The 14,251-nt window shown below is 41.1% G+C and overlaps 1 protein-coding gene across 2 annotated transcripts in view; it reads right to left on the reverse strand.

Annotated features, from left to right (window-relative positions):
• Positions 1-8,201: 8,201 nt before the first annotated feature.
• Positions 8,202-14,251, reverse strand: part of Rassf6 (Ras association domain family member 6) — a 38,718-nt gene continuing 32,668 nt past the window's right edge. For both annotated transcript variants that reach the window (XM_037209145.1, XM_028881892.2), the window contains exons 7-11: positions 12,356-12,457; positions 12,012-12,063; positions 9,208-9,326; positions 9,021-9,118; positions 8,202-8,926 (exon numbers count right to left, since the gene is read on the reverse strand). In XM_037209145.1, the coding sequence (XP_037065040.1) occupies positions 8,851-8,926; positions 9,021-9,118; positions 9,208-9,326; positions 12,012-12,063; positions 12,356-12,457 (447 nt within the window). In that variant the 3' untranslated portion in view covers positions 8,202-8,850. The remainder of the gene's footprint in view (positions 8,927-9,020; positions 9,119-9,207; positions 9,327-12,011; positions 12,064-12,355; positions 12,458-14,251) is intronic.

Raw genomic sequence — 14,251 nt, forward strand, 5'->3', positions numbered from 1 at the left:
GTCCAGTTCCAAATCAGCCTCAGCCACAGAGGCAGGGCTGCCCCATCTCAGAACTGGAAAGGGGGGAAGGACAGGTGGTGAGGGTTGAGCCCCCAGGTGCAGCTCCCCAGGAGCACAGAGCAGCTGGGCTCAGCGACTCCAGCCTTTGGCGACTGCCACATCCTTTCCCATTGCTGTTCAGAGCTCCTAGCTATGCCTTCACATTCTGGCCAACGTCACTCACAGTTACTTTATTTTTAACTTGAATTGATGACCAGGTCTTAAATCATTGGTAGGATTTTATTTATTTATTTATTTATTTATTTATTTATTTATTTATTTATTTATTTTTGTAAGCCTTGACTATTATTATACCACGCTATTAGAAGAAATGGAAGGCATTGTTTATCTCTATTTTATTTTTGTTTTGGAGTGTGGCATGTGTATACATGTGTCTGTGAGCCTCTGCACACACCTGCAGAGGCCACAGGAAGATATTGCGTCGTGTTCTGTTATACTCTGCCTTCTTCCTTTGAGACAGTGTCTCTCACTGAACCCGGATGGAGCTCATGCTTTGGGCAAGAATGGCTGGCCACGCAGGCCTAGGGATCTTCCTGTCTGTGCTTGCTTGTCTCTGCGCTTGTGTGCTGGGGTCACAGGCTTGCACAACCACTCTCAGGTTTTACATGGGTGCTGGGATCCAAACCCAGGACTTCGTGCAAGGGCCCTTACGTATGGGGCCATCTTCTCGGCCCTCTAAACACGCCTTAAAAGGGAGCCAGCAAACTGTCATGTGCTGGGAGTGTACGGAATGAAGAAGACTTGATGACTGTGCTACCAGGGTATGAGAGGGGAGACAGGTAATTAGTGCTCACAAACGCTGGTGTAGGCAAGCTTAGCGGTCTGCAGCAGGCCTAGCTTCAGAGGAGGCTGAGGAGGGGAAATCTTGACAGTGTGAGGAAGAGACCTCTTTGCCTCCTATCCTCCACATTGCATCATGGGAGTTTTTTTTTGTAGAAAGGGTGTTGTCACATAGCTCAGGCAGGTTTGGAACTCACTCTGCAGCCAAGGCCAACCTGGAGTTCACAGTGATCCTCTTGTCTTAACCTTCCCAACGCTGGGGTTAAGGGTGCTAGTGAGCATGCGCACACAGTCTGTGCCCATTTTTTCTCTCTCAGCCTTGTGTGGGCTTTCTCTCAGGCCAGGTGGTTCTCACGTCATTCAGGGCCTTCTTCATCATTCAACTGCTTTTCTGGGCTCAGGACATAGCTGTACAGCCTTCTGATGGAGCGTTGGCTTAGCACACAGTCATGCCTTTCATTCACAACACCGCAAATGAACAAATAAAATGGTTTTCCTGGATGCCTTCCTCCTACCCTAGCTAGAGACATATTTGCATATTGCTGGTTATTGTAACAATTACATTTTACCAAGGAACTGTGGGATAAATGCTGTCAGAGAAGATAGATACAGAACAGACTTCTGTTGCTATTAGCTTCCGAGAAATTAAGATCAAATACGGTCTCTGGTTAAGCTTATGCAATGACTTCCCATGAAAATTGACTTAAAAACTCACAGGTTACCGGAGCAGGAGGGATTTTCTGAAAGTCCAGAGGGTTTTGTCAAAGCATGCCTGAAAAGATGCTGATTGGCCTGAATGATGAGATGTGATGAGGCCAGGAGGAGGGACTAAATTAACACACTCTTAGCCCTTTCCCAAGGAATGCCAGGGGCGAAGGAACATGAATCAGCTCCCATGTGTGCGCACATGTATATAATATACATATATGTGTGTGTGTGTGTGTGTGTGTGATGCATCAGTTTGTGTGTGTGTGATACATCAGTGTGTGTGTGTGTGTGTGTGTGTGTGTGTGTGTGTGTGTGTGTGCATTATCCTGCAGCAAAAGAGCCTGACCATCTTGAGAAGAGATGAAAATGTTTCAGATCTGATATCCTGAAAGTGAAAATGAACTTACAATTACCTGACTCTTTAAGAGACCAGGGCGGCTGGGAAGTCTGACACCCAGAGGAAGGGGTATAATAGAGCTACCTCAGGCATTCAACATAGAAGCTCGAAGACTTTTCTCTTTAGGGACAAGGAACATAGTAGTTTTGACTTCTCTTTCCCAATCACAGGTCTGCCTATTCATTTTCCCCTAAGGACCCCAACTGATCGCAGGGTGCCAGTCTCTCTTGGGGGCTGACTCATCCCAGAGAGAGTCGATGTGGGATCATCACTGAGATCAGCAACATGGAAGCTAACAGTAGACCGAGTGGCTTCTCATTGGCTCAGTGCTATAGCAGAACACTGGCCGGTCCACACCATCTTTCCTTTCCCATTTGCAAAGGGCACATCAACTCCCGGATCAGTCCCTCAGCCTTCCCACCTCAAGTTCTGCCTCTCAAGAGCAGTGGCAGAGACATAAACCCAAAGAACATTCAAGGTCTCTGCCAATTTAATGTGCAGCCACATCTCCCTGGGAACTGGCGCCTGGGCCCCCACAGTGAAGACATCAAGGTCTACATGGAGCTGTCTGTACCACTTCTGAGAATGACTGTTGATGAACTGAGGGAAATGTGTGAATAAGATTACCTTTGTGAATGGGTTCTGGCTTGCCTACTCTCCTCTATGTATGCGATGTTGACATCTCCGGCAATGGCTCCAGATATATTTATGTTAATTTGAGCATTAGTGAATGACTACTCTTTTCTCTGGAAAGTCTACTGAAAATGATGCAAAGGACTTATGATTGGGCCTTTAAAATTTTTTTCTGTGATTCTTTTATGTAATAAAATAAACAGTAATAGCTTAGTGCTCATTAAATAAGCGAATTGTTTGACTGGAGAAATAGAAAGCTTTAAATTCTAATTATAGATGCTCTTTGCTTAATCTTAAGTTAATTGTTTCTTATTTTTCTAATCCAGAGTTATCAATACATTTGTATACATTAGCAACATTCACATTTGTTGACCATCCCATGCACTTCAATGTACTATATAAAATACTGTGGGGACCTGAGAGATGGTTCAGCTGTTAGAGCACAAACAACTCTCTTAGAGGACCCAAGTTTGGTTTCCCACAGCCACATCTAGCAGCTCATTGTTGGCCGTGACTCTACTTTGGAGGATCCCTTTTCTGGCCTCTCTGGGCACCTGATCTCAGGTATGTGCATGTGCACACACACACACACACACACACACACACACACACACACACTTAAAACACACAAAGGATAAATAAATATATATAAACACAGGGAATCCAAGCTACTAATGAGTTGGTGTAAGACAATCAATTTAAGGCATTATAATAAAGGCATGGGTCACATGTCTAGTGTTTCAGAAGTGGAGCAAATGATCACAGTGTGCAGGAGTTTGAGACCACCCACTGTTGCAGAGACCCCGAGAGGCCACTGAAGGACAGAGCCTTGCTTAGAACTAGACAACGAGAATGGCTTCAACAGTTGGACAAGCAGTGAAGGTGCTTCGGAGAATGTGAGCGCTCCATTTAGCTGTAGATTTTGTACTGTGTTTTTAGTCTTGTGTATGTATTTGTGTTTGAGTGTGGGCACATGCATGCCATGGCAGATGTGTGGCAGGAAGAAGACAAACTCAGCTGTTGGCTGTCATGTTCTGCTTTATTTGCCACTGAGTACGTCGGGCTAGCTTGCCCATGAGTCTCAGGATTCTCCTGTCTCCACTTCCCATCTCACCACAGGAGCCCTGGGATTACAGATGTGCATCATCATGTCTGACTTGACATGCATTCTGGGGATCTGAACTCAGGTCCTCATGCTTTCACAGAAAGCAGTTTAGCCATGGAGCTGCCTCCTCAGCCCAGTTTGACTGGCTGTAAGACAAGAATAAAGTAGTTGTGGGCAATCACGGTTAGTGGAAGATAAGGCTGTGATGGGGGAGGGATGTCCACACATATCCTAATTTAAATACAAGAGATTCTTTTCCTCAATACTTCTTATACGCAGAGCACCAACATTTGCACGTCTTCTTCACATTGCTCTCACAACTGTCCAATGAAGTAGCTAATAGGCATCCCCCCTGCAGATTCTGCTCCTGTGGATTTGGCTGACACTGGAGTAAGGATACTTCAATATTACTATACCAAACAGCTGCAAGTGTCTTTCCTCGTCATTATCCCCTAAACAATACAGTATAACAGCTATTTGCTTATCATTTACATTGTCCTAGTAAATAATCTCTAGTTATAAGTAGGCTAGAAATGACCTGAAGAGTTAGGGAGGTCATAAGTTACATGCTAATTTTATAGAATATGTTTTGGCATCCTTAGATGATGTCTGAGCAGGGCCCTGGAACCAGGCTCCTAGAATTCAACTCTTAACATCCATCATGTTCAAAGTCAACCATTTCTTCTGAGTAAGATCTTGTTCTATTTCCTAGCCTTTTCAAGGCTTACTTTCGTCATATATAAAATGGAATTCAATTGATAATTTCCCCCGTGTGATTGTATGATCATTACACTAGTTAGTAGCTATAAAGCCATGCAAGGGAAAAGGCAAATTGTACTAGTTACAAGAAATCTCAGGTTTTGTTGATCAAATATTGATGTCAGTGGCTCAGCCTAACTGGTATTAAATGCTACTGAATGTACAAATGGATGTCAGTGAAGGCTTTTACCTTACTAATTACATCCTATCATATGTTTCCCATGTTCACACTTCAACATAGGAGTTACACCTCTTGTCTCTCCTTCATTGGCTGCCTCAAATGGAATGTTCTCCCCTGTTTCTCAGACCAATCTGCATAGTCCGCAGCTAGATTCCACAGTAATGCTGGCTAATTGAATATCTCAGAGCTCTGAGCTAATAAAATATATTTTTGGAGGATTGTTTTTGGGAGCAGTTGATGTTAAGTTAAAATATAGCAAAGTTCTAGCTACTGGATCAGACTTGTGAACACATAGATGTATACACAGTAGAATATATAAGAATATTTCTGATAATTAATTCATGAATCATTCATTTTATTGAGCACATCCTATGTACAACAAGACATGATATGAAGTACAAAAAGCACAAATATAAATGCAACAGACTCTGACTAATAACCATGGTATGATAGCTGGGATTTAATTTTAATTAGTATATAACTGACAATGAAATATTCGGATCACCTAAAACAAGGAGAAACATTTTTGACAAATTTTATGGTCTTACATTATACAAAAATAGCTGAAATAGATTTGGCCTTAGAAACCACATTAGTAATCTAGGGCTATGTAACAATCTTAGCATTTAGCCACACAACACAGCAAACATTTATTTCACAAAGTTTCTGAAGATCAGGAACCCAGGAGTGGTTCTGGGTTTTCTGGCTCAGGGTCTCTCGGAAGTTGCATTCAAGCTATTGGGTTAAGTACTGGCCTTTGAAGGCTTGTCTGAGGCCTAGAAATCCACTTCTGAGACAAGCATCGAGCATCCAGATAGCTGCTATCAGAAGAGAATCAGCTGGTTTTGGGTAGAAAGGCTCAGTGCAGGATTTAGCAGGCTTTCCTCATGGGCCTCTCAGATCATCACACACATAAGGAAGTTACCCAGGGGAGCTTTCAAGGAAACTCAGCAACTCGGTGATCAGATCTCAAGAGTCGCACACTCTCCCTTCTGCTTTGCTCTGTTCCTTGGGATTTCTAGATGCTGAAAGAGTGGATGTTTAAATGTTCTCATCTTGGAGACGTGATAATCATGCAGTGTGATTGCCCAATTCAATCATTCCACATCCTAACCTACAACATCTCATCAAATGCCGTATGTTTATAATGTTTTTCCATTAAAAATAAAAAAGCAACCATTTTGTCCGGCCAACCTGCAGAAAGATTAAGGAGGACAGATAGAAAATATCTTTTTAAAACCACACAAAGTCAATGGCTCATTTGAATAATATTAAAATATTTTGCATCTAGTGGAAATCTATTCTTGCATGTACTTCCTATTCTTTGTGGATGACTTTCATGCGACACATTTTCTCTTTCCTAATTGAAAAGTTAATACATTGTTGTATATTTAATAAATATAAAAAATTAGAGAAACATATCATTTTATAATGTATATATATATATATAACTTGTTATTGGTTTGTGAGTGGATATATGACATTAGCGTGCAAATACACAAGTAAATACCCATCCATGAACCTAATGGATGGGTATTTTATAATATATTCTTATATTCATAAGGAGAATTTAGCCCCGTTATTAAAATATAATTTTAATGACTGTAACATTCTGAGTAAATGTTTCTTGCCTTTTAAATCATTTTTTTTTCTGTTTTTGAACATTTAGTCTTTTTACTTCCTTTTGTCAGTATAAACATCAGTGGAATAAATAACTTTGAAAAATGCCTTTGTATCTCTGATGTCCATCCACATACTATTTTACAAGTAGAATTATAGGGTAAATTTTACATCTAACTTGTGTTCAAGGAAAAACAAAATCCACTTGTTGCGGCACATATCACCATCTATTGAACAGTTTGATCCTTGCTAATAAGGATTTTGTTGTGCTCATATGCCAGTTTCCGTTTTCTCAGCCTTGTGAGAACCGAAAGAGTATTTGGAGGGGAGGCCCTTTTAAAGCTTCCTTTGCAGCTTGCACAATATCACATATTGCCAGCAGAGGGCGTGCTAGAAAAAACATTGCAATCAGAGGTCCCAACCCAGTCTCCTGGAGACTGCATCCAGGGGTTTCTCCAACACTAGCAGCCAGTAGGTGCAGATTTCTCTGTCTCTGTCTACTTGGCCTGCTTTTCTAGCTTTTGATTCAGGCAGTCGTGGCATAACCTGGAACCAAGTGCAGGCTGGATCCTTGGTCAAAATCATTGTGCCTACATTTTCTCCTCACTCCCCAAATACTCAGGACAGCGCTGTGTGGGGCTCCCTTTGCCGGGCACCCATCAGAGTTCTCTTCCCATCTTTATTGGTGCTGTTCTATCATAGCTTAATAATTCTTCATGCTAAACTTTGCCCATGTTATTGTAGTTTCTCTCTTCTGACCTGAATTGATGAACACAGTTAGATGCAATACTTTGCACACACTTACTAGTTACTTGCATTTTCTTTTCTGTGAGTTTTCAGACCATCTTTCTTTTTCCGTGCAAGGCTTGCTGAGTTTTGTATTCACTTTGTAGACTACACACACACACACACACACACACACACACACACACACACACACACACACAAATTTTGAGAGACGGCCTTACTCTGGGGCACAGGTTGGCCTGGAATTTACTATGTAGTCCAAGCTGGCCTGAATTTATAATAATCTTCCTGCCTTGACTCTTGAATGGTAGGATTACAAGGATATGTCACCATACCTGGGTGGGTTTTAAATATATTATGATCGTTTGGTCCATTTTCAGTGAGATGAAACTGTGCCTTTCTTGACTGATGGGCCAAGTATTAGAAATATGAGACTTTGTTTCAATCAACGAGGGAGACTTCCTGGGACAGAAACGCCACAGTGTTCCTACGCTGTCACCCAGTTCAGATTCTGGGGACGCTGGGAATGAGGAACTCACTATTGCAGCTGTTTCACAATTTAATATTGAAAATACAACCTTACCTTAGTACAGGTAACATGACTGAACAATTTAAAATAAAGAATTCAAATGGAAGTTGTTTCAGGCTAGAAGAATATTAATTAAAACTCCACACTACTAACGAGTTTACAAATAAAATTCCATAGCATTTTTTTTTTTTATTTCAAGTGGCATTAGCAGACCTGTGAGTACCTCAAAAGTGTCATACACACCAGCAGGCATGCTGTGATGCCCCTCCTGGATCAGCTATAGAAGCTTGGCTTTTATCCACAACAATCACCAGCAACAACTAGGTATTTGCGGTCAAATCTTATTCTACCTAATATAGTATGTTCTATGTCTGTGATACATTTGTTTGCAAAGATAAAGAAAACGAATACAACCGACATTTACGACACTTAAAACCAGCTTGGAAGTTATCACTAGAAGTGTGTGTGTGTGTGTGTGTGTGTGTGTGTGTGGTGGGGGAGGGCAAAATGAAGGGCCCAGGTTGAGAAAGTCGGGGTTTAGGTTTTTATTTGTTATTTATTTTTTGTGTTATGGATGTTTTGCCTGCCTGTATGTTGTGCACCATGTGTGTGCAGTGCCCACAGAGGTGGGGGTCAGGTCCTCTAGGACTGGAGTTGTAGATGGCTGTGAGTCATCGCATGGGTGCTGGGGAGCTGAACCCAGGTCTTCTGGAAGAGTAGTCAGTGCTCTGGCCCACTTAGCCTTCTCTCCAGCCTTGAGTTTAGGTTTCTTTACAGAGTTCAAAATAATTTTATTCCCAAAGGACAGATGGCTCTGATACTACGGAGTTAAAAATCATCAATCCTTGCAGAGATATTTCTAAATTTTATGAAAATGCTCAATTGTTTACACAGCCGTGAAATACGGCCAATTCAGGTCCTTGATGGCTTGAGAATGTGTGTCCCATTGACATCAAGAAGTGAAGGGTTTACTTCCAATCATTTGTGAGTCAGCAAATGTCTCAGTTCTTTTCAGAGTGCAAGATAAAAACAAGTTTAAACTGCATGATATCAGCAGAGGCCACTTAAATCTGAGTTCACTAAGGAGTTTGCTATAAATGACATTTGGAATACACAGTATCCAGGCTTCAGTTACTGAAATGAAGGGCAATTTTGCCTCAGTCCAACTCCGAACCACAGCCAACCTGAGGAAGCAGGCTGCTTGGCATTCAGTTTTCCATGGCTTCAAGGTCATTCACACCAGAATGCAGAGGTCGACTGTCCATTCCTTTGACAGTATCTTCTCCAGCTCTGTGAGGCACACAGGCTAGCAGTAGGTGCTGTGAGTGCTTCTAGACGGTGGTCTCTGTTTTCGCTGCCTGTTTACTCTGAAGACACTTCAGTATAAAGGCCCTTTCGGTATTGAATCTGAAAAGGAGAGGGAGAACATGAAAATCTGGGTACCTGGAGCGCACTGGCTCTACGGAAGGATGAAACGCGCAGGTGCACGCTCCGGACTTACTTTGCCATTATCCTTTCAGTCTCCCTTTTCTCTTCCTCATCTAATCTTTGAAGAATGGATTCCAAGAAAGAAAAGTGAAAATTAATGTACTGCGCCACCTGAAAAGGGAAAGAGAAGGGTGTGTGAAAGAAGTGCCGAGTCAGCGGGAGGAGGCGCGCGGACACATGGAGACGAGGGGCGTCCATACATCACTGCTAATTTCTTCTGTGTCTTTATCCATGAGGAAGATCCGAGCGTTGCTTTTGGATGGTCCTTGTAGAAGCCTCTGCAGCAGCGGGACATCGGTCTTCTTTAGTTTTCTCTGCTCTGCAAACGAAAAGGAATGAACCACAGTTAAGAGTTCATCCTAGAAAAAGGAAGGGGGAGGGCGATGGCAGGGGTAGGGTGGGGTGCAACGTTGTCTTTTGGTCTTCCTTTGGTTTGTTTTGGAAGCAACAGGAATTGAGAACTCACTCAAAAACAAAAAAAACAAAAAGTTAATTAAAAAAAGAACCAACCAACCAAACAAACAAACAAAAAACCGGGAGAGTCATGGTGGATATGTTCCCAGACCTCAAGGGACACATGTGACGCTGTAGATGGGTTTATAATCCCGAAAACTCTGTTTTCCCAAAACATATACATACATATATATAATAAAGTTTAATTTATAAATTAGTCATAGTAGGAGGGTAGCATCACTAGTAACAGATAGAAGAATGCTGTGGGATGGTCTATATGTCAAATCTGTTGCTCTGATTGGTTAGTAAATAAAACACTGATTGGCCAGTGGCCAGGCAGGAAGCATAGGCAGGACTAACAGAGAGGAGAAAAGAAAGAACAGGAAGGCAGAGGGAGTCACTGCCAGCTGCCGCCATGACAAGAAGCATGTGAAGACACTGGTAAGCCACAACCCACGTGACAAGGTATAGATTTATGGAAATGGATTAATTTAAGCTATAAGAACAGTTAGCAAGAAGCCTGCCACGGCCATATAGTTGGTAACCAATATAAGTCTCTGTGTTTACTTGGTTGGATCTGAGCGGCTGTAGAACTGGCGGGTGAGAGAGATTTGTCCTGACTGTGGGCAAGGCAGGAAAACTCTAGCTACAGGAACCACAATAGATTCTAACAAAACTATCAGCATTCCGTTACTGCTTTCGTAGTTTGAAGCCATTACCAAAAAGAAAGAAAAAGAAAGACATTATTTGAAGATGAAGAGTATGGTGCCTCAACATTTGATCTGATAATGAAGCCAGCACTAGGGTGGCTAATGGGGAGGTTGTGTCTACAGTGTGGATACAATGGACACATGGAGGATTCATCCCAGAGAGGGAGAGTGAAGGACAGCCCGAGAGTTCATCACTATACTCTGATGGTATACAACTTAAAGCTTAGGAATTGTTATTTCTGGAAAAGTGCATTCAATATTCTTGGACTATGGTTGGCCATGGCTAGCTGTAACCATACAAAGTGAAACTGTAGATAGGGTTAGATTACTAATTAAAATTAAATATGAAAACCTTTTCCAAAACTACAAGCAAACTTCTTCCATTCAATACATGGTCTAATTTAGTAGCTCAAAGAATTCCACCTTTTAGTTAGGTCATTTAGACAGAACCCTAGTCCTACCAAAGAACAATGTGGCTCAATTCTTTATAAGTTTTCCTTCCTTCCTTCCTTCCTTCCTTCCTTCCTTCCTTCCTTCCTTCCTTCCTTCCTTCCTTCCTTCCTTCTTCCTTCCTTCATCTACTCAACAAATACTTATTTTCAAGTTTGGTTAATATAAATCCATTTTTATAGTTCTTCTTAATTCTTCCTTTAGTTTCAACCTCATATTCAATTCTTGGGTATTCCAAGAACTGAACTACAAATGCAGAATTAGTAAGATAAGTCCTTTTCATTATCTTTGGGTTTCACCCATTCAGCCATGAAAAGGAAACCAAAAGTTGGTATATTCTCAGAATTCCAAATTTAAAACATTACGATAAATGCCCCACCACAAAAGTACGGGCATTTTGTCAAAGTAGAGATTTTGTCAAATCTCCCATCTGGGATTTCATTTTAATAAAAGGACAGAAAAGCCCCCAGTGTCCCTCAGTTGATCTTCTTTTCCCATTCCCCCTTTTCTCATTTCCTTCCTCAGAATAGTCAAATCTGTTTCTCATCTCTGGATTCCATTTATTCCCATTTTCATTCCAATTGAGTGTGTGCTGATTTCATCCCTTTGCCTCGTCTGAAGCAACAGGAAGCCCACATGACTCTGCTCCTCTCCTCAGCATGGCAGAGTCCTCTCTTGACCTTTGCGTTGAAAGCTAATTTGGTTTCACACCCTCAGTTGCTTCCATATTTCCCATTCCTAAGCTCCTTGCTTCATGATGATTTGGAACCATTACTGAAAACATATATCCCCCACCGCGCTCTGAACATGTTCTCTACTGAGGGAGAGCTCATTTTCTTCCAATGTGTCAGACTCAGTGTCAGATACCAAAGAGCGAACTTACAAGGTCAGAGAGAGGTGGCATGCAGTGATGACCAAAGAGCTAGCTAGGCAAGGAGCAGGGTGGAGAAGGAACCAAGTATAGAGGTGACATAGACTAGGAGCCCAACACCTCCTGGAGAGCCCCCCACAAATGGGTTCCTGATGGTCTGATCTCCACTCAGACAACGTCTGACAAGCAAGCTAAGTCCGTTGTATTATAAACTCTGAAGGTGTTTGTTTTTAGGCTATCTTTCTCTGGAACTGGAGAGATACATGATATTCTAGCATCATTTTCTCCATGATGAAAGGGTAGCTCAGAGTGTTGGTTTGTGTTTAGCTTGCTCCAATAACTCTGTAAATAACAATGATAATGAACCCTTTCCTGCCTCTCCTGTAGTCTGTATCTTTTCTTTTCTTTTTTTTTTTTTTCTTTTTTTTTTTTTATGGCAGAATCAAGCCTCTTCTGTCTTTATGAACTGAAAACTAACTTTCAGGAGCCCCAGGTAGAAAAAGGGATTAAATTTTCTTACCTCCTGTTCCAAAAATAATGTAAAGAGCAAAATCCCGAGGGCTATTCTCAATCTGTCAATGGAAAAAAAAAATGAAGAAATGCAATTGGGTCAGATGATGCTAGATTCAATTAGACCCTAAGTATTCCGCCGTGTTCCACTTGGCCCTTCGCCTCAGACATGTCTTCTCTGCTCCTGGGGGACCATGTGAGTTTCCAGGCTTTTGTTGCTCTGTGGAAAAGATCCACCAGAACTGAACATAAGATGCTGGCTCATGGACCATGACTTCTTTCAGAAGAGTGCATGTATGTGTCTCCATCAGTTTGCTCACAGGTATGAGAGCTCAGGCTAGTGAGAAAGGTTACCTTAAATTTTTGGAGAAGTTGCTTTATTACTTCTTCAGTTCTCATGTTACTATTTGTTCTGACTTTGGTTTCTGATCCAAACGTTGGGGTGAAAATAGATGTCTAAAAGAAAATAACAAAATCATAAGACTCCGTCGATAAACAATGGTTAGTATTTTGAACCCGAAATGAAATGGACTACATAATCCCGAGAAGTGATGATATCACTCCTAATGATGTCACAAAGTTGTCAAATAAACACTATTTATTTGAATGATAAATACTAAACAGTATATAAGACTATTCTAAGCCCTTCATAAATAATGACTTAATTCCTATGAAAGTCATAAAAATTAATTTTAAATGATATGATATCAATGCCCCATGTTTAGGGGGCTGAGAGATGGGTCCCTGGTGAGATTTACTTGCTGCACTTGCAGAGGACTTTTAAGTATTTGCCAAATGAATGAATATACAAGTGATTGTTAAAATGCATGGCATGAAAAAAATCTTTGAATTCTGGGAGAACTAATGTTTTATTTCTTAACCTTCAACAAGTGAAATGTCTTATAAGTGTTATAGGAAGACGTGTAAATTTTATACATCTTAGCAAAAAAAAAAATCAGAAGGGAAATTTTATCTAAACTATAGCCACACTTGTATGAACATTTTGCATGTAAGTACAAGATTTAAAGGGCAGGATGAAAAATGCGATGTTTGACTGGGCAAAAGAAACAGTTTGAATGTCTCTAAACCAATCTCAGTGGGAGCCTTCATGTGATTTGGATGTTGTTTGTTGTTGTGTTGGTTTTCCTGCTGAAGCTTTGTACACACACCTCAAGAAGCTCATCTATGTATTTCAAAGGGTCAGTTCAGTGCCCAGCACCTAGGTGGGACTCACCCATCATACTGGCTAATACTTTGAGTTTTGGAGGGAGACAAATATGGGTTCAAGTTCAGAGTTTTTGTTAAAAGCAGTGTGACTCAAGAGAAATTGTTTGATGACTGTAAACTTTGATTATATGTAAAGAAGAAAAAAAATAACAATACCTACCCTGATAGGAGAGCTTTTAGGATTAATGAGATAATTTATTTAAAATAAATTTAAAGTTAGGTGTATTTGTCTATACTCTTAATGCTTGGGAGGCTGGGGCAGGAGGAGGTTATGTTTGAGGTCAGCTTGAACTCTATAGCAAGTACCAGGCAAGCAGGGGCTACTTAATTCATTATTTATTTTTATTTAAAAATTTTTCATACAAAAAAATATATTTGATGATGTTTTCCTCTCTCCCAGATCTCCTCACCTCCCTAACCACTCAACTTCATATTCTATCCCTTTCTCATTCTCTCTCAAATAGCAGAAAAAATACCCCAAACTAAAAGTCAAAACAAATAAACCCAAAAAACAAACAAGACAACGAATGCCCAAACAAAATGAAACAAAAAGCTCCCCCTCTGCCAAATGGGGGGTGCTGGAGAGATGGCTCAGCAGTTAAGAACATTGGCTGCTCTTCCAGAGGACCCAGGTTCAATTCCCAGCACTCATAGGGCAGCTCACAACTGTCTGTAACTCCAGTTCCAGGGGATCTGGCACCCTCATATATACATACATACATACATACAGACAGACAGACAGACAGACAGACATGTAGGCAAAACACTAATGCACATAAAAAAAAATGTTCATTTTTGCATTGGCCAACTACTCCTGGGCATGGGGCCTGTCTGGGAATGTGTTGACATACACAGTGACACTCCATTTTCCCTTTGCCAGCCCGTATCAATTGCAAATAACATGGGACCCTGTGTATCTCCCCCTTTCAGTACAAGGACCCCAGCTGGCTTGAACCTGTGCAGGTATCTAACTTAAATCTGTGCTTAAAAACATCTAAACAAAGAAAGATGTGAAGAAGATCA

The sequence above is a fragment of the Peromyscus leucopus genome, chromosome 10 (genome assembly GCF_004664715.2).
Source record: "Peromyscus leucopus breed LL Stock chromosome 10, UCI_PerLeu_2.1, whole genome shotgun sequence".
In the NCBI taxonomy this organism is placed as follows: Eukaryota; Metazoa; Chordata; class Mammalia; order Rodentia; family Cricetidae; genus Peromyscus; species Peromyscus leucopus.